The 21,945-nt window shown below is 35.5% G+C and overlaps 1 protein-coding gene across 2 annotated transcripts in view; it reads left to right on the plus strand.

The window, feature by feature from the left end:
* LOC137019308 (rho guanine nucleotide exchange factor TIAM2) overlaps positions 1–21,615 on the plus strand; it is a 57,008-nt gene extending 35,393 nt beyond the window's left edge. Inside the window, exons 9-26 of one of the 2 annotated variants that reach the window (XM_067384621.1) lie at positions 188–247; positions 3,551–3,721; positions 4,000–4,104; positions 4,327–4,405; positions 6,109–6,198; positions 6,298–6,528; positions 9,094–9,179; positions 13,673–13,861; positions 13,992–14,060; positions 14,178–14,303; positions 14,649–14,757; positions 14,873–15,052; positions 16,930–17,048; positions 17,161–17,269; positions 17,371–17,426; positions 18,282–18,369; positions 18,664–18,751; positions 20,473–21,615. In XM_067384621.1, coding sequence (XP_067240722.1) covers positions 188–247; positions 3,551–3,721; positions 4,000–4,104; positions 4,327–4,405; positions 6,109–6,198; positions 6,298–6,528; positions 9,094–9,179; positions 13,673–13,861; positions 13,992–14,060; positions 14,178–14,303; positions 14,649–14,757; positions 14,873–15,052; positions 16,930–17,048; positions 17,161–17,269; positions 17,371–17,426; positions 18,282–18,369; positions 18,664–18,751; positions 20,473–21,034 — 2,517 coding nt within the window. In that variant the 3' untranslated portion in view covers positions 21,035–21,615. The remainder of the gene's footprint in view (positions 1–187; positions 248–3,550; positions 3,722–3,999; positions 4,105–4,326; positions 4,406–6,108; positions 6,199–6,297; positions 6,529–9,093; positions 9,180–13,672; positions 13,862–13,991; positions 14,061–14,177; positions 14,304–14,648; positions 14,758–14,872; positions 15,053–16,929; positions 17,049–17,160; positions 17,270–17,370; positions 17,427–18,281; positions 18,370–18,663; positions 18,752–20,472) is intronic. The other variant, XM_067384622.1, reaches the window with a different exon arrangement.
* The last annotated feature ends 330 nt before the right edge of the window (positions 21,616–21,945 follow it).

Genomic DNA, 21,945 nt, shown 5'->3' on the forward strand with positions numbered 1-21,945 from the left:
TTCAGACCTCTCATTATTTCCCAGCAAACCTCAGGGTTATTTCTGCTGTGATCTACAATCAGAATAGTATCTAAGCTGGCGCCTCAGATCGATGGCTTCTAATTAAGGCACAGAGATGCAGAACATGCTTCTTTTTTGAGCACAGATGAATTTAATGTTTCTGTATGTATGTGTGTTTGTGATGCAGATATTTGAAGGATATTCCTCTGGATCATTTGGTCATCCATCCACGCAAAGCAGCTCAGAGGTAATTACACCACTTTAACATAACTACACATTATAATGTAAAAAGTGAAAATCACATCCTCTTCCATGTTAGCCTTTGTGAAAAAGTATTGAGCGTGCACTTGCTTTGAATATAAAAAGTTTTTTTTTTTTTTTAAAACTGTACTTGCAAATAATATTAACTTAAGAGTCCACTTTCATGATTTTGTTTCTTAACACTCTTAAGTATATTTTTAAAAAGTGGACTTTGTAATAATGTGAAATTAGAAGATTTATTTTAAAGGTAAATTTTAAATAGTCGTGTTTTAATAATCTTTTGATCTGCTTTAAAGAAGTACACTTTTGATGTTGAACATACTAATACTAACAAACATACTAATGCACATGTAAAATACTTGCTTGTGATTTTAACTGTAGAATATTTTAATATTATATTTATATTGATATTACATTTAAACTTAATAATATAAAGTATTTAAATACATGAGTCATGAAATACAAGATTCAGAAAATATTTTAAAGTATAGTTTATACCATATATGCTTGTCAGTACAATCGGCAGTACACTTTAACCATATTTCAAAGACAGTAGAATTAATTCTGTAGTTACATATAAGGATATACTACTCATGTCAAAATTGCACTCTTAAGTTCAAATAATTGCATTCAATATACATTTAAACTATAATACATTTTCATTTCACTATAATACAATGTAGTTATGCATTTCAGAAAACATTACATTCAGTTTACATTTAATATATTATTTTAAAGTATATTATTTCCGTAATTAGTACTCTTAAGGCTCTTAAAGGCACTGTATGTGTCTTTTTCACAAGAGACTTTTTGTCACAGCCACAAGTGACACCTAATTATGTATTTTGCACTTTGTTTCTATTTTTAAAAGTTTGCACTTGATAGCTCAGAGTAAAAACTCATTGGTACAAAATCACTGTTTCAGAAGTCCTTGTGTATAATTTTTAAAGTGTTATTATCACTGTAATTCTTTTGTTTTTGTTGTTCTTAATACTTTTGTCCATGCAACAAACATCACTGTTTTTCGTACCAGAGAAAATATATATACAGGTATGGCTCTGATTAATTCATCACATATATATTAAATTAGCTGCTTTTTAAAATAACTGCTTTTTCAACAAGAGTAGCTTGAATGTTGTTTTATCTTATCAGTAGATTTTCCTTAGCAAGCTACATAAATAGCTTTGCAAAAGTTTGTTAAAACATCTTATGTTGTTTAACAACTTTTGCACTGTCAAATCCCTATATTAAGGCTGCTGCTGAAGGACAATAGAATTACACTGAAAGATCCTCCCCATTTCGGGCGGTTTCTCCACCCCCTGATCTGTTTGCACTGCATAATGTCAACAGATCAGCAGGTTGTTGTGACAGCTGTGTGAGTTGAGTCAGTGAAAAGGGACGTGACCCCCCTTTCTCCCTTTCACAGAATAAGGAACGTGCTGAAGATCCATATTAGTGTTGCTGGCACCTGGCTTCAACCCAGCATGCCGGCTCAGAATAAGAGCAGAGACAAGCATAGGAGTGAAAGCTAGCTGTAAATTTAACACAGTGTTCCAGCATCAAACAACTTGTTCTTACTGAAAGCAAAATGACAATGTGAAGTAACAAAATTACAGTCTCCTAGTATATTTGATGTTTAATGTAACTTATAGAGTGAGATTTTGGATTGATGAGATTTCTTAAAACCTGTGCAAGATTTAAGAGCTTCTGTTTTATAGTGAAATATTTTGTTAAATGGTGCTGTTTTTGACATTGTTTTGACTTAATTGAATGAAAATCAATCAAATCTGTGAAAAATCATTCAAATCTTTAACATGCTTTTAAAAAGGGTACTTATGATATAATTTAAAATATCAAAGTGAGAATTGAATGTAATGTTTTTGAATGCTTAAAGGGTTAATTCACCCAAAAATGAAAATAATGTCATTTATTACTCACCCTCATGTCGTTCTACACCCGTAAGACCTCTATTCATCTTCAGAACACAAATTAAGATATTTTTGATGAAATCCAATGGCTCACTGAGGCCTGCATCGCCAGCGATGACATTTCCTCTCTCAAGATCCATAAGGTACTAAAAACATAGTGAAATCAGTTCATGTGAGTAAAGTGGTTCAATCTTAACATTATAAAGCAAGGAGAATATTTTTTGTGTGCCAAAAAAACAAAATGACTTTTTAACTATATCTAGTGATGGCCGATTTCAAAATACTGCTTCACGAAGCTTCAGAGCCTTACGAATCGAATCAGTGGTTCGGAGCACCAAAGTCACATGATTTCAGCAGTTTGATGGTTTGACACACGATCTGAATCACTGATTCGACACAAAAGATTCATAACGCTCCGAAACAGTGTTTTGAAATCGGCCATCACTAGATGTAGTTTAAAAGTTGTTATATTGTTTTTTTGACGCACAAAAAATATTCACGTCGCTTTATAATATTATAATATTAAGACTGAACCACTGTACTCACATGAACTGATTTAAATATGTTTTTAGTACCTTTATGGGTCTTGAGAGAGGAAGTGTCATTGCTGGAAATGCAGGCCTCACTGAGCCATCGGATTTCATCAAAAAATATCTTAATTTGTGTTCCGAAGATGAACGAAGGTCTTAGGGGTGTAGAACGACATGAGGGTGAGTAATTAATGATGTTATTTTAATTTTTGGGTGAACTAACCATTTAATTGCATGTTATTTACAATTAGCCTAAATGGAAATTTATTAGTTTAAATTTATATTAAATTAAATTAATTGAACTTCCTTTTTTGAAATTTAAGTAGGAGTTAAGTACATCCTTATATGTAATTTCATAATTACTTATATTATCTTTGAAATATGGTTAAAGTGTACTACCGATTGTACTGACAAGCATATATGGTTAACTAAAATATACTTTAATATATTTTCTGAAACTTCTATTTCATGACTCATGTATTTAAATGCTTTATAATATTCATTTTAAATATAATTTATTCTTCAAGTACAGTTAAAAATTGAAAAAAAAATTAAAGTACACTAAAAGTGCACATTCAATGAAATTAAGCAGTCATTACAATATACATTAAAAGAGTGATGTACTGTAGTGATTTCACTATTTGCAGTATTAAAAAATCCTGGAAAGTTATATAAAACAACCAATATAATCTAAAGTGAATTATCAATCAAATATTACATACAGAGTAAAATATTGAACTGTACTTGAACTCTACCATCTATCAGTACTAGAACTTTATTCACTTTTGGTTCTTTTTTTTATTTCTACTCTTCTCATCTTCCTCTTGTCAGCAGAAGCTGGACGTCTTTACCAAACTGCATTTAACAGTGCCACCTGAAGGTCATCCTTGGGACTGCAGTCTGGAAAGCCGGGCTTATGTGCTCATGCCGGACAGACAGGTCATCAATGTGCCAGTCAAACAAGACTCTCTGGTTTCTGATGTTCTCTCATTGGCGTGCAAGGTATATCAGCAGTTGCCTCTCACAGAGCTAATGACCTGAATTTGCAATAACTAGAAACACAGCAACAACTAAAGTTCATGCGTTTGAATTTTCTGTCCTTTGCGGTCTCTTGTAACTCTTGTGGCAGAGGTCATGGAGTGACAGGAAGAAGTCACACTAGCTTGAGCTTGTCACAGAATGCATTTGCTTTGAAATCATTCAATAAATCATTACACATTCTTTACTCCATAATGCTCACCATATGAATATAATAGTGGATGTTGTTGTTTTTTTTTTAGGTAAAGCAACTTGACCCGGCTCTGCACTGCCTGCACATGAGGAGACATTTAGGACACGATGTGGAGAGAAGCACTCCATCACCCACAGACCTGCTGAGGACCCTGGTGAGACTAAAACACACATTATAAAGCAGATTGTTCAAGCTAAACTCTATATGTATTAGCACTGACTGCAACAATAACCAGACCAACATTGGCCATCTAAAACTAGACTGGAATTTAAGCAGGTCCGAACTGCTCTAAGTTGTTTGTTTTCTGTTTTACACAGTTATTTAAAAAATCTTTCTGTATCACACAGCACAATGATGTTCTGCTCTTGTTTAACAGGTCTACGATGAACTGGAAGTTTGGCCTCTTAATGTGTTCACCTTAAACATGTCCCGTCCAGACATAACCGTAGACTTTGGTGAGTAACAGCATGATCAACAAGAAAATAAATAGTTCACCCACAAATTAATATCATTTACATAATTTCCTTACCCTCATATTTAACTTTTAGAACTTGTTTGACGTTCTTCAGAGGAACAACAAAAATTTGCAGCATATCCAAGCTGCTCTATTCCATACAATGAAACTGATTAAGGATTTTCAAATTAAAATTTGTGTTTGTTTAAATATGTTGTCATGATGTGTTGCTCCACCTTTGGTAAATAACGGTCCGTTCACACCAAGAACGATAATTATAATGATAACTATATTAGCATCAACACCATTGGACGATATTGTTCAGTTTATTCTAAGGCGTGCGCTGCTTTATGTCATCTGTCGCTTTAAATGCTTGAGCGCTTTAAAGCAGGATTGATTCTGATTGGCTTTCAATGTTTTTATCATTCATTAGCTGGGAAAAATCGTTCTGAAAGTGATTCCAAGGATATCGTTTCTCTCTTCCGTTATCATTATAGATGTGGTATGGCTATTCTCTTATAATTAGACTGATTTTTAGAACTATATTTTTATCGTTATAGTTATCGTCCTTGGTGTAATTGGGCCTTAAGAAGTGTGCTTAATTGTATAGATTTCAAATGTTCAACTTCAAATGTTAAAAGAATATTTAAAAAAAAAAAAAAAAGATAATAAGCAGATAATAATGATAATCGCAGATAATAATATAATTTACACTGTCAGAAAAAAAAGGTGCTGTGCTTATCACTGGTAAGGTACAAAGGCCTAAGGTACGAAGGTACTAATATGTACTTTTAAAGTACTAATATGTACCTTTAAGGTACTAATATGGACCATAGGGGTAAGTAAGGTACAAAGATGTACTTTTTCACCTTAGGGTACTGCCCCAGTGACAAGCACCGTACCTTTTTTTCTGATGTTGTAAAAAAGCCACTTAAGTGCAAGTACACTTTCACGACTGTTTCTTAACACGCTTAAGAACACTTTTAAAAAAGTGCACTTTGTATTAATTTGAAATTAAAAGTTTACTTTAAAAGTAAATTTAATTACTTTTGCCATGCTTTAAAGAAGTACACTTATTTTGATGTGTTAACTAGCATACTAAAGCACATGTGAAGTGCTTAATTATAATTTTAACAGTATTGTGTTATTTGATATAACATTTAAAGTTAATATCAACTTCATCATTACACTTTGTGTAATTACAAATATTTGACATACAAGTTTCAATAGAAATGACATTGAAGTATATTTTAGTAAGTCAAAAAAGCACTCTTAAGTTCAAATAACTTCATTTAATATAAATGTACGTTTTCATTTAATTGCAATGAACATACTATTAAGGATCACAAAACATTATATTCAGTTTACACTTAAGTATATTATTTTACAGTAAATAAGTACTCTTTTTTCAAAAGCACGCAAAAGTGTACTTCTTTTTCACAAGGGCACGTTTGATGTCAATGTCAAGACACATGAAAGCCACTGATGTTGACACACCATAATTGAACAAATGCAGGCCCATATGAGTTTTAAGTATTAAAATAATTCAGCTTTGGCATCCTGCTGAAACCTCCATCATTTATGTTCGAAGTGTAAATGATGAATACATTTCTATTTTTCTGTGAACTGTTCTTTTAAATTTGCCAGTGTGTTGATAATGTAAAGAATTCCAGCAATGATTTATTAAATCTGACACCTCTGCAGGTTTTGCGGTCACAGGCCATGTGGATGGTGCCAGGAAGAGTCATGTCTATGTGAGTGAGGTGAATCCTGAAGGCTTGGCATTTATTGAAGGTAACATTTCAATATTTCCTTCACCTCAATAAAATGTTAAATGTTATGAATGATTGATCATGTTGTGATTTATTTGTATGATGTGTTTTGTCTTTGCAGGTCTGAGAGCAGGAGATGAGATCTTGACTCTTAATGGCGTGAGTGTGGCCTCTCTCGACCTCGGCCTCATGCAGAGCTTCTTCAGCCAACAAGATCTCCATCTTGTCCTCAGACGTGAGGAGAACAGCTCAGACGACCAGTGCTCCGTTTGGCCAGACTGTGACCCCAGTGAACCTGATCAACCTCAGCCTCCTAAGGGCGGCATCATTCACCCGGAGCAGTTGACCACCGGTAGGACAGCAACTGTCTTTATAATGCATTGCTCTTCTGTAAACACTAATGTTCAAAAGTTTGACGTTCTGCCCGTCATGATGCCAAACCCCCTCATGGAAGAAGATATTGTTAATATCTGTGACAGTGAGCGCTTATCAGGATCGACTAAACTCTCTATTTTAAAAGTATGTGAAGTTCGCAGCATAGTCTTTCAAATATGTCCAAGAGTTTTACAACACCGGTCTGTTATTGTAGGGACATTGACGTTATATTTTCACATCCCTAAATATGAACAAAATGAACTGTAATTGGTTGCTTTACATGTCAGACGGCCTCTTGGGGGATCCAATCAAAGCTGCTCTGGCTATTCGAGACTATAGATTTAATGCTCAAATAACGTTAATCTTAATATTATAAACCGTTTACTTTTTGTGGAAACCTTGATAATTTTTTTTCTCAGGATTCATTGATGACAAAAACTTCAAAAGAAAACAATCTTACTAACCTCAAATTTTTGAATGGTAGTGTATGTGGCGATTATACACAGCCCGCCCCCCCAAAAAAAACACTGTTTGGATTTAAATAGGGAAATACTTAAGAGTCTATGATTGGATCATTATTGCTGTGATTATTATGTTTCTAGCGTGTTAGTCAAGCATTTTTGCATGGTTCTAGCATTTTGGACAGGATCTTGTATTGACAATGCAAGAGGTGAGCACTCTGTAAAGTCTCCTCCCGCACATTCCTAAGTCTTGAATTTAAAGGGTTAATTCACCCAAAAATTTCTGTCATTAATTACTCACCCTCATGTTGATCAAACCCGCAAGACCCTCGTTCATCTTCGGAATGCAAATTAAGATATTTTTTATGAATTCTGAGATGTTTTTTTTATTCTCCCGTAGAAAGCAACAAAATTACCACATTCAAGGTCCAGAGAAGTAGTAAAGACATGGTTAAAATAGTCAATGCGACTACAGTGGTTCAACCTTAATGTTATAAAGTGATGTGAATACTTTTTGTGTGCAAAAACAAAACAAAAATAACGACTTTATTCAACAATTTTTTTCTCTACCCTGTCAGTCTCCTATGCAATTGATGCAGTGAAGCGCTTCCGTGTTTACATTCAAATGCCGACTCAGTATTGGCTAACGCTGTTCACATGAGCACCACGACCCATGCGTGTGATGCTGATGCAGGAGACCGCTAATACTTCATAGGAGAATGACAGGGTAGAGAGGAAATTGTTGAATAAAGTTGATTTTTTGCTTTTGTTTTTGCGCACAAAAAATATTCTCACCGCTTCATAACATTAAGGTTGAACCACTGTAGTCACGTGGACTATTTTAACAATATCTTTACTACAGTTCTGGACCTTGAATGTGGTAAATTCATTGCTTTTTATGGGAGATAAAAACCCCCCCTCAGATTTCATCAAAAATATCTTAATTTCTGTTCTGAAGATGAATGAAGATATTACTGGTGTGGAATGACATGAGGGTAAGTACTTGACAAAAATTAAATTTTTGGGTGAACTAACCCTTTAAGGTCTAGACTCAGAGGTGCCAATTCGTGTGCAAAAATTATTCTTCATGCTCCAACCGTTCTTTCACAATTTGAGCCTGATGAATCTTGACATTGTCCTCAATTAGGGTAAGAAGAACTGTTGCTAAATTTATAACATGCTAAAAACATAATAATCACTGCAATAATGATCCAGTCATAGACTCTTAAATATTTGCCTGTTTAAATCTAAATAGCGCCTTTTTTGGCCAGGCAGTGTATCACAAAATTGCATGTGTCTTGTTATTGCTGCAGTAATTGCCATTGCTGACCTGCAGAGGGCGACACTTCTCATTTGCCATTTGACTCTTATTAAGGGTCTATTTATTTCTGCATACTATTTCTAAGTGTCATATGGGGGGTGTTTATCATTGGTCCTGTAGTTCCATTTTTCCTTAAAAAAAATGAATTAATATTTTATTTTATTTTATTTTTTATTTTGGAAATAGCATTTAAAATCAATTTGGTTACCCCTCAATTTGAATACACAGTAGTGAAGAAACTGCCTGCAGGGCTTGTGGAGGGCTGTGACTGCAGGCGGCCCCTGGCTCTTTATACATAATGAAATGACTCCCGCTGTTTTTATGATGAGAACATAATGACGGACGACTTGTTTCACAGCATGATGCTGTCAAAATGCCCAGACATAACCTATTATACCACAGGGCCGTTCGCAGACAACAAGAATGTTATTCCCTGCAGGATGGTGTTTCCTGTAGAGGGTTTTGTAACATTATTCTAACTGTAAACCTAGTACATGTTAAGTTTTCCCATTTGATACAATGCCAAGCTTTGTAAAATCAGACACAAGAGTCCTGCTAAAGTGGACCTGCATGAAGATTTAGTGAATTCAGATCAATGGCGGTTAATAAAGGTCAACTGCTCGCACGGGTCGGCCTCTCCCGAGAGAGTGCGCCGAGTTAATGAGCCTTAAGTGTGTTTTTCACTCTCTATCACAGTGATCCACCATGTACACAGCCTACCCTTTCAACAACATCTTTCCCACCTCTTTCTCTCCCTCAGATCCATCTCAAGAGCAGGAATTTCCCGAGGGCTCCGTGGCGCCTGCTTTGGAGGAGGTGAACGATAAGGCCGAGCGCGGCGGAAAGGTAAGCCGAGGGAATGTCAGAGATTGAGGAGGTGTGAGCTGCTTGTGTTGAGAGACTGGCTGGTGTGATCAGGATTACGCTGGGTGTTACGAGGTCAGATGGAGAGAGAGCCGTACTCAACAGAATTCCACAGGTCTTACTGCACACTTGGCATGTGCAAACAATATTATTTGACTTTAATTGCATTGGCATTTTTTAAATGTACACTTAAAGGGTTAGTTCACCAAAAAATGAAAATAATGTCATTTATTACTCACTCTCATGCCGTTCCACACCCATAAGACCTTCGGTAATCTTCGGAACACAAATTAAGATATTTTTGTTGAAATCCGATGGCTCAGTGAGGCCTCTATTGCCAGCAATGACATTTCCTCACTCAAGATCCATTAATATACTAAAAACATATTTAAATCAGTTCATGTGAGTACAGTGGTTCAATATTAATATTATAAAGTGACAAGAATATTTATGGTGTGCCAAAAAAACAAAATAATGACTTAATTAGTGATGGCTGATTTCAAAACACTGCTTCAGGAAGCTTCGGAGCATTATGATTCTTCTGTGTCGAATCATGATTTGAATCGTGTGTCAAACTGGCTGATTCAACACGCTGATTCATAACATCACTATATAAGTAGTTTCATTCATTATGTTTTGGCGCACCAAAAACATTCTCGTCGCTTTATAATATTAATATTGAACCACTGTACTCACATGAACTGATTTAAATATGTTTTTAGTACATTAATCAGTAACACTTTACAATAAGGTCTCATTTGTTAACATTTGTTAATGTATTAACTAACATGAACTAACCATGAGCAATACATTTGTTACTGTATTTGTAAATCTTTGATAACATTAGTTAATAAAAATACAGCTGCTCATAGTTTGCTCGTTACTTACACAGTGCATTAACTAATGTTAACAAATACAACTCTTGATTTTAATAATGTATTAGTAAATGTTGAAATGAACAAAGATTAATAAATGCTGTAGAAGTGCAGTTAATTATTAGTTCATGTTAATTAATGTAGATAACTAATGTTTACTAATGAACCAAAGCCATTATATATATAAAGCAATTATATATATATATATATATATATATATATATATATATATATATATATATATATATATATATATATATATATATATATATATATATATATATATATATATATTAAAAAGAAAATGTATTTCTTCTGGAAAAAAAAACATATAAATATATATACATATATATACTTTTTATATATTATTATTTAAACTACTTTTTATATTTATCATTTCTGGCAGAAATTGAGTTATTGGTAGTTATCTAAATTACCTTTTTAACTTAATATTTAAAGCATTTTGTTTTTAGAATGTATAATTTGGGGTACAAGACATCTTGTGTGAGATCATGAAGAATTAAATATATAATTAATATATACATTTAATTCATATATTTTTTCTACTGAATAATGTTATCCTTAGAAATAATATTTTCAACAAGACATAAAGTAGTTGCGTCGTGACTCACTGTCCTCCAAATGGCAAAAAGTTATTATAAAATGTTACCTCTATGGTTGTATAACTTGTGTTTCTGCCTATTGGATGCACTCAGAGACTCTGGGCCATTTTATCTCATGTTGTTTTGTTCTAGTGGTCTGTAATTACTGTAGGCCTTGAACTGAGCCTACTTAATCGTGCATTGTGTTAAAATCCGGAGAAACATTCACAAACGCATACTTATCTATGACCTTAAAAAACTCTCAGTTGCACTTCATTATAATCATACACTCTATGATTGTATTGAGTTTTGAAAAGAATGAACATTTCATATTGGTTTTTATAATATTTTTTTCCCTATCCTTTACGTGCTGAGAGTAGCTCTGCAGAGCTGCCCAGAGGGATTTATCCGTTTGTCAGCACTTTATTACACTCTGACAGCACAGATTACGATGACAAATGACTTGAATTTTCACCGGTGATGCTGCTTTTTATGCAGTGTGGTGAAGGTGCACCACATGCGCTCTGGAGATAAAGCCTTCAGGAGAGCATTTGCATTTTTGAGTCAAGCTTTGAGTCAACATTTCTTGCCTTTGGGCACTGCTGGAGCCTGTTTCTAATGGTTCGGTTATTTTACTCAGCAATGGTGGATTGTATTGATTAAGAACCAGGTCATTGATACAGCATTCAATGAGTGAATGTGTGTAAGAGCATCATTCATAAAGGATTTGGGTGATGGCCCAGCACAGGCTGTGTTGAAATCCCTTTGATTCCAATACAGTTTGATTCAGTCAGTGTATAATGTTTCAAACACACACTCAAAAAAATGAATTGTTGGATTTACTTAAAAAAGAAGTGTCAAGTGGTTCCACGCAACTATATTGAGTAATTTGTACAAATTACAATTTAGTTGTATGAACAAAAGAAATTCAAGTAAAGCTGACAATTTCTTTGAGTAAATACAAATCATTTAAATGTCACCGTTACATAATATTTATATGTGCAGTTTACTTAATGTTATGTTTATTACGTAAGGTGAACACATTTATTGACTTAATTTACCAAAAATCTTACTTCGATTTTACATCAATCAGGTTAGTAACACAAACATTATTAATTCACGTAACTTAAACATCATTGAATTAAGATATTTTGAAGTGACCGAATTAAGTAGTCTCAAAGTAAGTTTACGAACTAACGCACGTTTAACGAGCAACAGCACATATTAACATGCTAAATGCTAACTCTAAGGTGCTAAAGAGGATATTTTCGTCGACTGAGAAACCAAAGACTGTTACTGAGTTTTTGAAATGAGCGTATGCGTAAGAACAACCCCCCCTCCTTTCGTGGGAACGCCTCCCAAAACTCGTGCACGAGTATTGGAACACGAGTGTTTACCACCGGCATTCGCTGTGTCGTGTTAGTGGATTCATTATGTCGGACTCACCGCAGGTAACTCATAATCTGCAGTTGTTACTCCTGTCTCCGGACAAAAACATTGCATGTGGCGCCTGTGGAGTGTGGAAAGTTACTGGAGCGCAAGGAGTAGTTAGTAAAGACAGTTTCAAGTAATATTGCAAAAATGTATAAAACAAAACATCCTCTTTAGCACCTTTAAATATAGCTGAAAAGATGCACAAATAATTTTATTGAGTAAGTCAGACAATCTGTGTTTTCCAATTTTTTTTCAGTATATATTCTACATCGTCCAATAAGTCATACAATAGGTTTATTTGAGGGAATAGACTGAAAATGAAATTATTCGCTGATAATCTTCCTTTTTTACATAGCTCTCAAATTTCTCCAACTCTTTATTTTCAAACTTGGTTTGTCGCCAAGACACGGTTGTCACAGATGTTCTGAGACTTGCATGTAAAGATCCAAGTGCAGTTTATTTAAGGGAAATCTAAAATCATAGTTACAGCCAGGCAAGGGTCAAAATCCATACAAAACAGTCCAAACAAGAAACAAGAATCCAGAGTGCAGGATAACAATCAGCAAAAACACGGTAACACAAACAGAAACAAACTGGGTATAAATAGACAGACACTAACAACATAATAGAAAACAGCTGGGTGCAATAACGAGATGATGAGTCCAGAACAAGGGGTTATGGGAATTGGAGTACTAAGAGTGATTAATGTCCATTTTAGTGTGCCCTCAGGTGGCAGTCAAGGGCACTCCAGCAGGTGATCTTGACACTGAGAATGTTTGATGCTATTAACGTCACATCATCACATTCTTAGAAAGATATTTTTAAGCAGCAGATGGAAAGATTTTCATTGAGAAATGACTTTTAAAATACTCAACTAGTCTCAGCCTCAGCCCACGGACCATTGGCTGGACGTCTGATGCATAAGACACACTTCAGTTTCGAAGTCGACATTTAATTGGTTAAAATCTTTGACGTTCTGCCTGTAAACAAAGCCGCCATGAAGCCAAACCCCCTCATGGAATAAGAAAGCTGCCATGTTTATATCTGTGCCAACAACTGATTATCAGAATCAACTAAACACTCTATTTTAAAAAGTATGTGCACTTCACGGCATATAGACTCTTTAAAATACGTTCAAGAGTTTTACACGCCGGTCTGTTATTGTAGAGACATCACCGTTACATTTTCACACCCCAAACATGATGCTGACCAAAACAAACTGTGATTGGTTGCTTTCGGTTGCAGTCAGATGGTATTCAAGTCATGCGACCATGGTGTAGTTTGTTTATAGCATAACTTTCAAAATTCATAAAGGTTGTGTTCATTTGTAAAGAAAATCTTGATTAACAATACGATTGTATTGTAAGAATGTAAGAATCGTGAACTCTTGTTGTTCACAGATCTTCTGAAAAAGCCAGTGGAAAAGTCATATTGGCTTTTTGTCAAGGGAACCAGGGTGATGCTAACTTCCAAGTTGGCCTAGAAAAATACATCATCCCTGAAGCCATCTATTAAAAAACAGACACTAAAAGACAATGTTCTTCTGCTTTGATTTACCTTGTAGAACCCGGAGACGGTGTGTAATCTCTACCAGACGTTCCCTGAAGGATCCATTCTCGTGCCAGAGGGCCACAGGAACCCTTACTCCACTGAAAATGCCCTTGCCAGGTCTTCTCCCCGTCACATGTCTGTCACTGAGCGCCTGCGCATGGTTATTCAAGAGCTGGTGGACACAGAGAAATCTTATGTCAAGGTATAAAATCGTAGCTGTGGTATTTTAAATGTGTATTCATTGTTTGTGTGGACATTTGAGATAATAATTAATACATAATGCATTGTTCTGTAATAACACTGTCATATTATGTGCTTCTCACATTGTTTAGGACCTTGGATCTTTGTTTGAGATCTATCTGAAGCCATTACAAAGAGAAACATTCCTTAGTCATGATGAGGTACGTTTTGGTGATGTTCAAATTGTTGTCTTTTTTTGTCTCAACTGAAACTGTGTCAGAAATTAGCTATTTTTTCCACATCATGTCCATGATTGTAGTTCTCTCCTTTTCTGGTAGATGGAGTCTCTGTTTGGCAGCCTGCCAGAGATGCTGGACTTCCAGAGGGTTTTCCTACAAACCCTAGAGGAGAGAACAACTTCCTCACCAGACTACCATGCACTGGAGACTCCAGAGAAACTTAAGGTAAAATATGGTAGTGACATTAAGCCAGATTTTTATGATTAACCCTCTGATGAATGAAATATTCAATTCCTAGTCTGGATCAAATGGAATAAAAGATAGAATTAGATATTCCAAAAGTACTTTGTCAGCCATTTTAAATTTGTGTTGTTATTAATTAAAAAAACAATGATTGAAAAGATGGAAAAATTTGTAAATGTTGTTTTGGCAACTAACTTAAATAAGTTTATCACTCACTGTCAGACGCCATGCAGGAGTTAGACCTTTAACTTGATTTACATTTGACAAATGAAGTGTTTTTCAGTTTGAGTCATATTTTGAGTCTTTCTCTTTCAATCTCACTTCCAGAAACTCCTTTTTTCCCTGGGCGGATCTTTCTTATACTATGCAGATCACTTTAAGCTTTACAGCGGCTTCTGCGCCAATCACATTAAGGTGCAGAAAGTTCTCGAAAGAGGTAAAACATAAACATAAGCCTCACCTGACATGTCTCATAGCATATTTGAACTGGCATCTTGAGCCAAAAGAAGATGCAGCTGGTTTATTTCATTCTCTGATTTGTCTGATGGCAGCGAAAACAGACCGGGCGTTCAAAGAGTTCCTGGAGGCGAGGAACCCCACCAAACAGCACTCGTCCACCCTGGAGTCATACCTCATTAAACCTGTGCAGAGGGTTCTGAAGTACCCGCTGCTGCTGAGGGAGCTGGTGTCTCTCACCGACCCCGAGAGCGACGAGCGCAACCACCTCACAGGTGTGCAGATGCATAATTCACCTAATTTTCACTCGACTGTCTTTTACTTCATCCCAATTTTATAAAAAACACGTTCAGACACAATAAAGGGATTTTCAAACTTGAACTACTTAACCCTTGGTCATTCTAAACCCTCATCTGATTATGAGGCAAGCGATTGGCTGTCTGTTGCTAAGCGTATAGGGTAACACTTTGATGGTCCCCTTTAGACATTCTGTTGAATATCTGCTAACACTTTATTTTGATGCTCCTTCAACAGACATTCTACTGACTATACGTAACTTTGCAAGCAGTGTTGGGGAAAGTTATTTTTAAAAGTAATGCATTACAATATAGCGTTACTCCCTAAAAAAAGTAACTAATTGCATTGATTAGTTACTTTTTTGGAAAGTAATGTGCTACATTACATTTTTGTTACTTTTTCTCACCTGGGCTGGTTTTGCTTACATTTTTGGCAAATGTAAAGGCCCTTTCACACTAAAAGTGAAATAAATAAGCCAGTAGAGGGCGATTTATACAGTAGGGGGTGCAGCTTAAACAAACCTTATTTCTCTCAACATGGGGACAGGAGAGCTGTCAGTCAATAAATGTGAAAAAGTAACTTGCGTTACTTATTTGAAAAAGTAACTTAGATAATATTTTGTTGTAAATTGAAAAAGCAATGCGTTATGCGTACTAGTTCCTTGAAAAGTAATCCGATTATGTAACTCAAGTTACTTGTAATGCATTACCCCCAACACTGTTAGCAAGTACATGTCAACTTATTCTACTAACCCTAAAAGTCTACTAATACTCTCTCTGGAGAGTTCGTTGACATGTAGGTGAAACATTATGTATATTCAACAGAATGTCTAAAGGGGATCAACAAAATAAAATGTAACTGCATTTAGCTCTAACATTCACACAGAATGCATTTTTTTTCCATTCCACTGCACTACTTCTCCATTGTTTTTCAATGTAAACACGCAATAAACGGACACCTTTAACTGTCTTGTCTTGTGTCTTTTGCATGACATGACATTCTAAAAACAGCACTCGCATTATAAGAAGTTAAACTTTTAAAAAACATGTCTTTAGACCTCATGCTTTCTGTCGTTCCACAGACCTGCAAAAATGCATTCTGTGTGAGCCGGCCCTAACAGCGCATTATTTCAGGTTAAACCCACTCCTTAACTACAAGTGTGAAATGTTCCTTTATCTGGGGTTAACAGCGGGATTTAGAATGAAGACAAACTGGGTTTAAGCACAGTGTGAAAAGCCCTATAGCGTTTAATCCATTAGCGATTCAATTGACCCTTCGCCGGGAGTTTGATTGACAAGCGATCTAACCAATCATAATGCCAAATCCGCCATTTTGTCTGACAAAGGAGTCAGGAGTTAGAAGATTAACCTCGGTGGACTTGAACTTGAAAAATGGTGTGTACTGACATCTTTCTGCGTTTGAAACAATATTCCTTCTCATGTTCATTCATGTTTATTTGATGCTATAAATTAATTAGTAGGAAAAGATGATCGGTTCATGAGCAGCTTGAGCTTGAGGCGCTACAGCAATCTGTTGTGACACATTAAAGAGCCACAAAAGGGTTTTTATTGTTCGAATTTCTTAAAAAATTACACAATTTGAAAGCTGGGACTTTGTTTAATATCATAAGTAACCTGCTCTGTCTTGTCTGTCGACGTGTTGTCAGTGTCTTCTTTGCTCCGTGATGTATTTTTCACTCTGTGTGGCGTGACAGCTCCATGGCTTGTCGGACAAAGCAACAGTAACTAAGGGGGGCGGGTTTTTGTGAAGGGGCAGTAGTGAATTGAGTAAGTTATTGGTTTGAAATAAACTATCTCCTTTCTTTTTTTTTTTTTTTTTTCTTTTCCTGGTGTAGAGGCGTTAAAGGCCATGGAAAAGGTGGCCAGTCACATAAATGAGATGCAGAAGATTTATGAGGACTACGGCACAGTGTTTGACCAACTAGTGGCAGAGCAGAGTGGCCCTGAGAAGGAGGTGCATACAAATAATTCTAGAATTACATTTAAATGCATAAAAGGATCATATTATTTATACATTTATTCCCCTTTATGATTTTACAATAAAACCAATGTGTTCTGTGACTCAGGTCACTGAGATCTCCATGGGAGAGTTCATCATTCACAGCTCGGCACTCTGGCAAAACCCTCTTCCCTCTTTGGGCCGCATGAGAAAAGACCCTGAACTCACCCTCTTCCGTAAGTCAGACCTGATTTATTGTAACTATAAAAACATTGTGGTTTATGCAATATATGTGTTATTAAAAGGTCAGTGCACTAATGTGTTTTTATTCATCCAGTCTTCAAGAGAGCGCTCATTTTGGTGTATCGGGAAAGCAAGCTAAAGAAAAGAATGGTGAGTTGTGGAATGTACAGTAGCACATGGTGTATTTTATTAGGCCTGTCAATTGATAAAAAAAAATGGTTTATTAATTGAACTATTCATGTATATCAGTATTTGCATAGGGAAATTCCACAATTTAAGAACATTATTGGAGCAGATGGATGTACAGAAGCATTGGACAAAAAAAAAAAAAAAAAAATTAAGTCTCCTATGCTTACCAAGACTTCATTTATTTGTTTCACAAATACAGTAAAACAGTAATATTGTAAAATATTATTACAAATAAATTGTTTCTATTTAATACATTTTGAAATATTACTTATTTTCAGCATCATTACTCCAGTCTTCAGTGTCATGATCCTTCGGAAATCATACTGATATGCTGATTTTCTGCTTAAGAAACATTTCTTATTATTATCAATGTTGAAAACAGTTGTGCTGATTCATATTTTCATGAAAAACCATGATACATTTTTTTTTAAGAATTCTTTGATGTACAGTATAGAAAGTTCAAAACAACATTTGGAATAGATTTTTTTTGTAGTAATGTAAATGTCTTTACTGTAACTTGTTAGCTTTGCTGAATAAAAGTTTTATTTTATATATATACAGGATGATCTTGAGGTATCATCCTTCAGCCTATCAAAATAAAACTAGTAATATATACTAGTTTTATTTTGATAGGCTGAAGGATGATACTTTAAGATTAAATTACAGTATTTACATGCGGGTCCGAGCTCAGAGGGCATGATTAATAGTGTTAGTTTTTATATCTCACTAAAGTAACATTAAACTGACAGCTATGTTTTTGTTGTTTGTATACTTTATATTGACGGCTAACATAGGCAGGTATGTTTTTCCTCCTAGACTTCACGGCCCGGGGATCTGGATCCTTTTAAATTCCGCTGGCTCATTCCTGTATCCTCCCTTCAGGTCCGACCTGGAAATTCAGCAGGTGTGTGTAACTTGATCTTCCTCAGTAAACTAAGAGATATCTCTGTTGACCATGAGTTTGACATGGATTAAATAGAGGAACTCAGGTTCTGGCAGAGTGTAGATACAAGACAGACCAAGAGAAATATGGTATTCAAAGGAGGATTTAAAGAACCTCTTAAAAATGTCACATCAGAGCTCAACATTTAAAAAATAGATATCATTAAAGTCTCAGGGCATTTTAAAAGACCCAAACATGAACTGCAAAATGTAAAGTTCATAACTTGCTTCAACTCCCTTCTCCTGCCTCTTTCAGGGTCAGAGAATCCTTGTGTTTGGGAGGTTGTTCACACTAAGTCTGAAGTGGAGGGACGACCAGAGATGTTCTTTCAGCTCTGCAGCAGGTAACCGATACTGAAAGTCAAATAAATAATAATAATAATAATAATAATAAGCACAAATAAAATACAACCTAAACTTATTTACCATGAGCTGATTCTTAAAAAAAAAAAAAAAAATTGATTATAAGAACTTACATTTTGGGGAGAACTATTGCTTTAAGGCAGTTTTAAGAACTCAAACATCCCTTTAAAGTGTAACTTAACTTTAGCATAACTTTAAAAGAAACTTTTTTTTTGTTTTTTGGTAGTATATAGATGCTTATATAGACGTACGACTCGGCTCAGCTTGCTTTACTTTGGCTTGGTTTGCTTTTTCACTGCAGTTTAATACCGCTTCAAAGTGGGTGGGATTATAGATTGATTGTTATAGCTGCACCACCACCTTGTCTACTTACCACGATACAGCCATTTCTTTTTTCAAGTTGCGTGCGACGGTCATTTAAATCAAGTCGTGGGAATGAATGATACTGCGGTGGCCTTTGCTGACTATATAAATCTAGCGGGTTTGGGGTCTCATGTCACAAATCCAATGATGCTTGTAGTGACGATTCTCTATGACCAATCAGTGATCTGCAGATCTCACATTTTAGTATCGGTATGGCCACAAAAGTGAGCCATACCGAGCCGTACCATGCAGTGGAAAAGCGTGTTTACTCGTTTTTTGTTACCTGGACAGAGAAAATCACGTTTTTTGTCAGCAAAGCTGTACAATCTGGAGCATTTTTGTGAGCATTTTTTAATTCCCGCCTGCAGACAGTCTGAGTCAGATCAACAGAGGGTTATTAACAGAACAGTTTCAGGTTTATCACTGAAAACTGTATCTTACTATGTCTACTCTTTAAACCGCGTTATGGTGAAAATGGAACACTATGGCGACAGCTTTATTACCTGTACGTGACAGCGTTTTGCTTCGGGCGGTTGGGCAGAACTGACAGAACTGCAGTTTCTTTCGGGGTTTTTCCCCTCCGTTTGGCCTAAAACACTGTTCGTTGTCACCCAATTTGAAGTGTTGACTGGTATAAACATAGAGGTTTTTAAGATTTTTTGATATTTACGATTCTTTGCAGCCTTCATGCACTGCCTAGTCCAAATCATTATGACTAAAAGTTTGCTAAGAAGTTTTTCCTACTAAAGCAAGGAAGTATTTGACTTCGGTAGGCATATCCATAGCAGACTGGTAGGAGTGGCTTTGGATGGCACGTGTTCAGTGCATTATCAGTGTTGAAGTGGAAGACAGCAACCTTTTTCTCTGTTTTCTCTAATCAGTACAGATTTCTTTTCTTTTTTTTTTCGCCAAGTTTTATTGAAACCCCATTTTGCGAGAGGTGAAATACCCCTTTAACTGTAATGTTTTCAGACACTTAATAGCATGTTAACTGGAATGAAATTAAATTCATATTAAATAAATTTGTAATTTTACATTTGTAAAGATTAAGTTGCAATTTAGAGTACACTGAAAATATATGAACTTTAAATATAATAGTGTAATATTTAAACACTCTACAGTGAACCTCTAAAAAATTATAATCAAGCTATTTACATGTACTTCAGTAAACGGCTTTTTTTTTAATTAAATTAATATTATCTACAAGTCCTTTTAAATATAGGCCTACTTTTAAGATTTGAAATACTACAAGTGCACATTCAATACAATTAAGCACATTTTTCAATACATTATTAAGCACATTTCAAATGGTCTCTCATCTTGTTTTGTTTGTTTGCAGTAATCTGGAGAACAAGGCCAATGCAGTGAGGGCCATCCGTGCTCTCTTGAGAGAGAACGCCAAGCGGACGGCTCCAGTTGAGCGCCGATTCAAAGATTTAAATTCTAACTTCACCTTCCCCAGGAGAAGCCACCCAGGAGCACTAAGAACAAACTCCTGGCAGAGGCTGCCGCCACAGCCAAAAACTTTAGACTCAGATGAGGGCAGACTGCTTGACGGATACGCTCATTCTGAGCCTCCCCTCCCTAGCCGCTTGCTCAGACCCTCTAGAGACGAGAACTCTACTCTGAGCAAGAGCTCCACGTTGTGCTCCCTGACCAGCGCCTTGGAAGCTCAACTCCAGAGACTGAATTTTGTAGAAGAACCCCAAGGCATGAGCAAGGGCAGTACCAGCAGCCTTCAGGGCAGTCAGGTGACTCTGCTGGATGACACTCCAGGTCTGGACCTCAACACCCTGCTGGCCAGGGACTACAGCGTGCAGAGCCTGGGTTCGGTCGTTAATGAGGATTGTTTTTACGACACAGTGATGGGCATTCAAAAAGCTGCCATTCCCACACTGTAGAGGAAGTTGGTGCTACAAACATTAAAATGCACTAAAACATGATTATCGTGCCTTGATATGAACAGCTCTTACCCAGACCGTTTTATATCTGTAGCTCTGTAAAATCTAGTGAGCTGACTACTTAGACAGCATTTTAAAATCATCATAGGCACACACCATTATTATGCTGTCCTCAGAGGTACTTTGCTTTGGTCAAGTTCTAAGGCAGCATCACATGTATTCTTCAAGATAAGTATCCACACTCTAAAAAGTAAATGTAAAAAAACTAAACAAATTTACATAGTAAAATACCATTTTCCATTGAAACAGTAGCTACTATATCATAAAAACAATGCATTCTGGGTAAATTATTAGTCATTTTCGAGAAAGTAACCTAAAGGTGACAAATATTACCCATAATGCATTGTTTTAACAGAATATTACTTCTGTATATTACAATGTATTCTGGGTAATATTATTTGTCTTTTTGAGAAAGTAGCCTCTTTTATAGACCTCTTTTCTTAAAATGACTAAAGTATTTTACTGTGAAATTTTTTTCGTTGTTTTACAGCCTTTATTTTTTTTTTTTTAAGTGCAAGATGGCGGCGTTAAAGAGAAATTGACTGTATTTTTGATTTTACAGTATTTTTGATATATGAAGACTTCAGATGCAAAAGCCTCTAAGTGCCGTCTGAAATTTTCTTCTAAAATGAGCAATTTTATCAAGCTTGTATGTTTATGTTCAATAATTTCACTTTAATGGCAATGAAAATGACATATTAATTGCCATTAAAGTGAAATTACTGAACCTAAACATAAGAGCTTGATAAAAATGCTCATTTTAGAAGAAAATTTCAGATGGCACTTAGAGGCTTTTGCATCTGAAGTCTTCATATACATATACATACTTATTTAATACTGATAAGTACACT

The sequence above is a fragment of the Chanodichthys erythropterus genome, chromosome 4 (assembly GCF_024489055.1).
Source record: "Chanodichthys erythropterus isolate Z2021 chromosome 4, ASM2448905v1, whole genome shotgun sequence".
NCBI classification, from domain to species: domain Eukaryota; kingdom Metazoa; phylum Chordata; class Actinopteri; order Cypriniformes; family Xenocyprididae; genus Chanodichthys; species Chanodichthys erythropterus.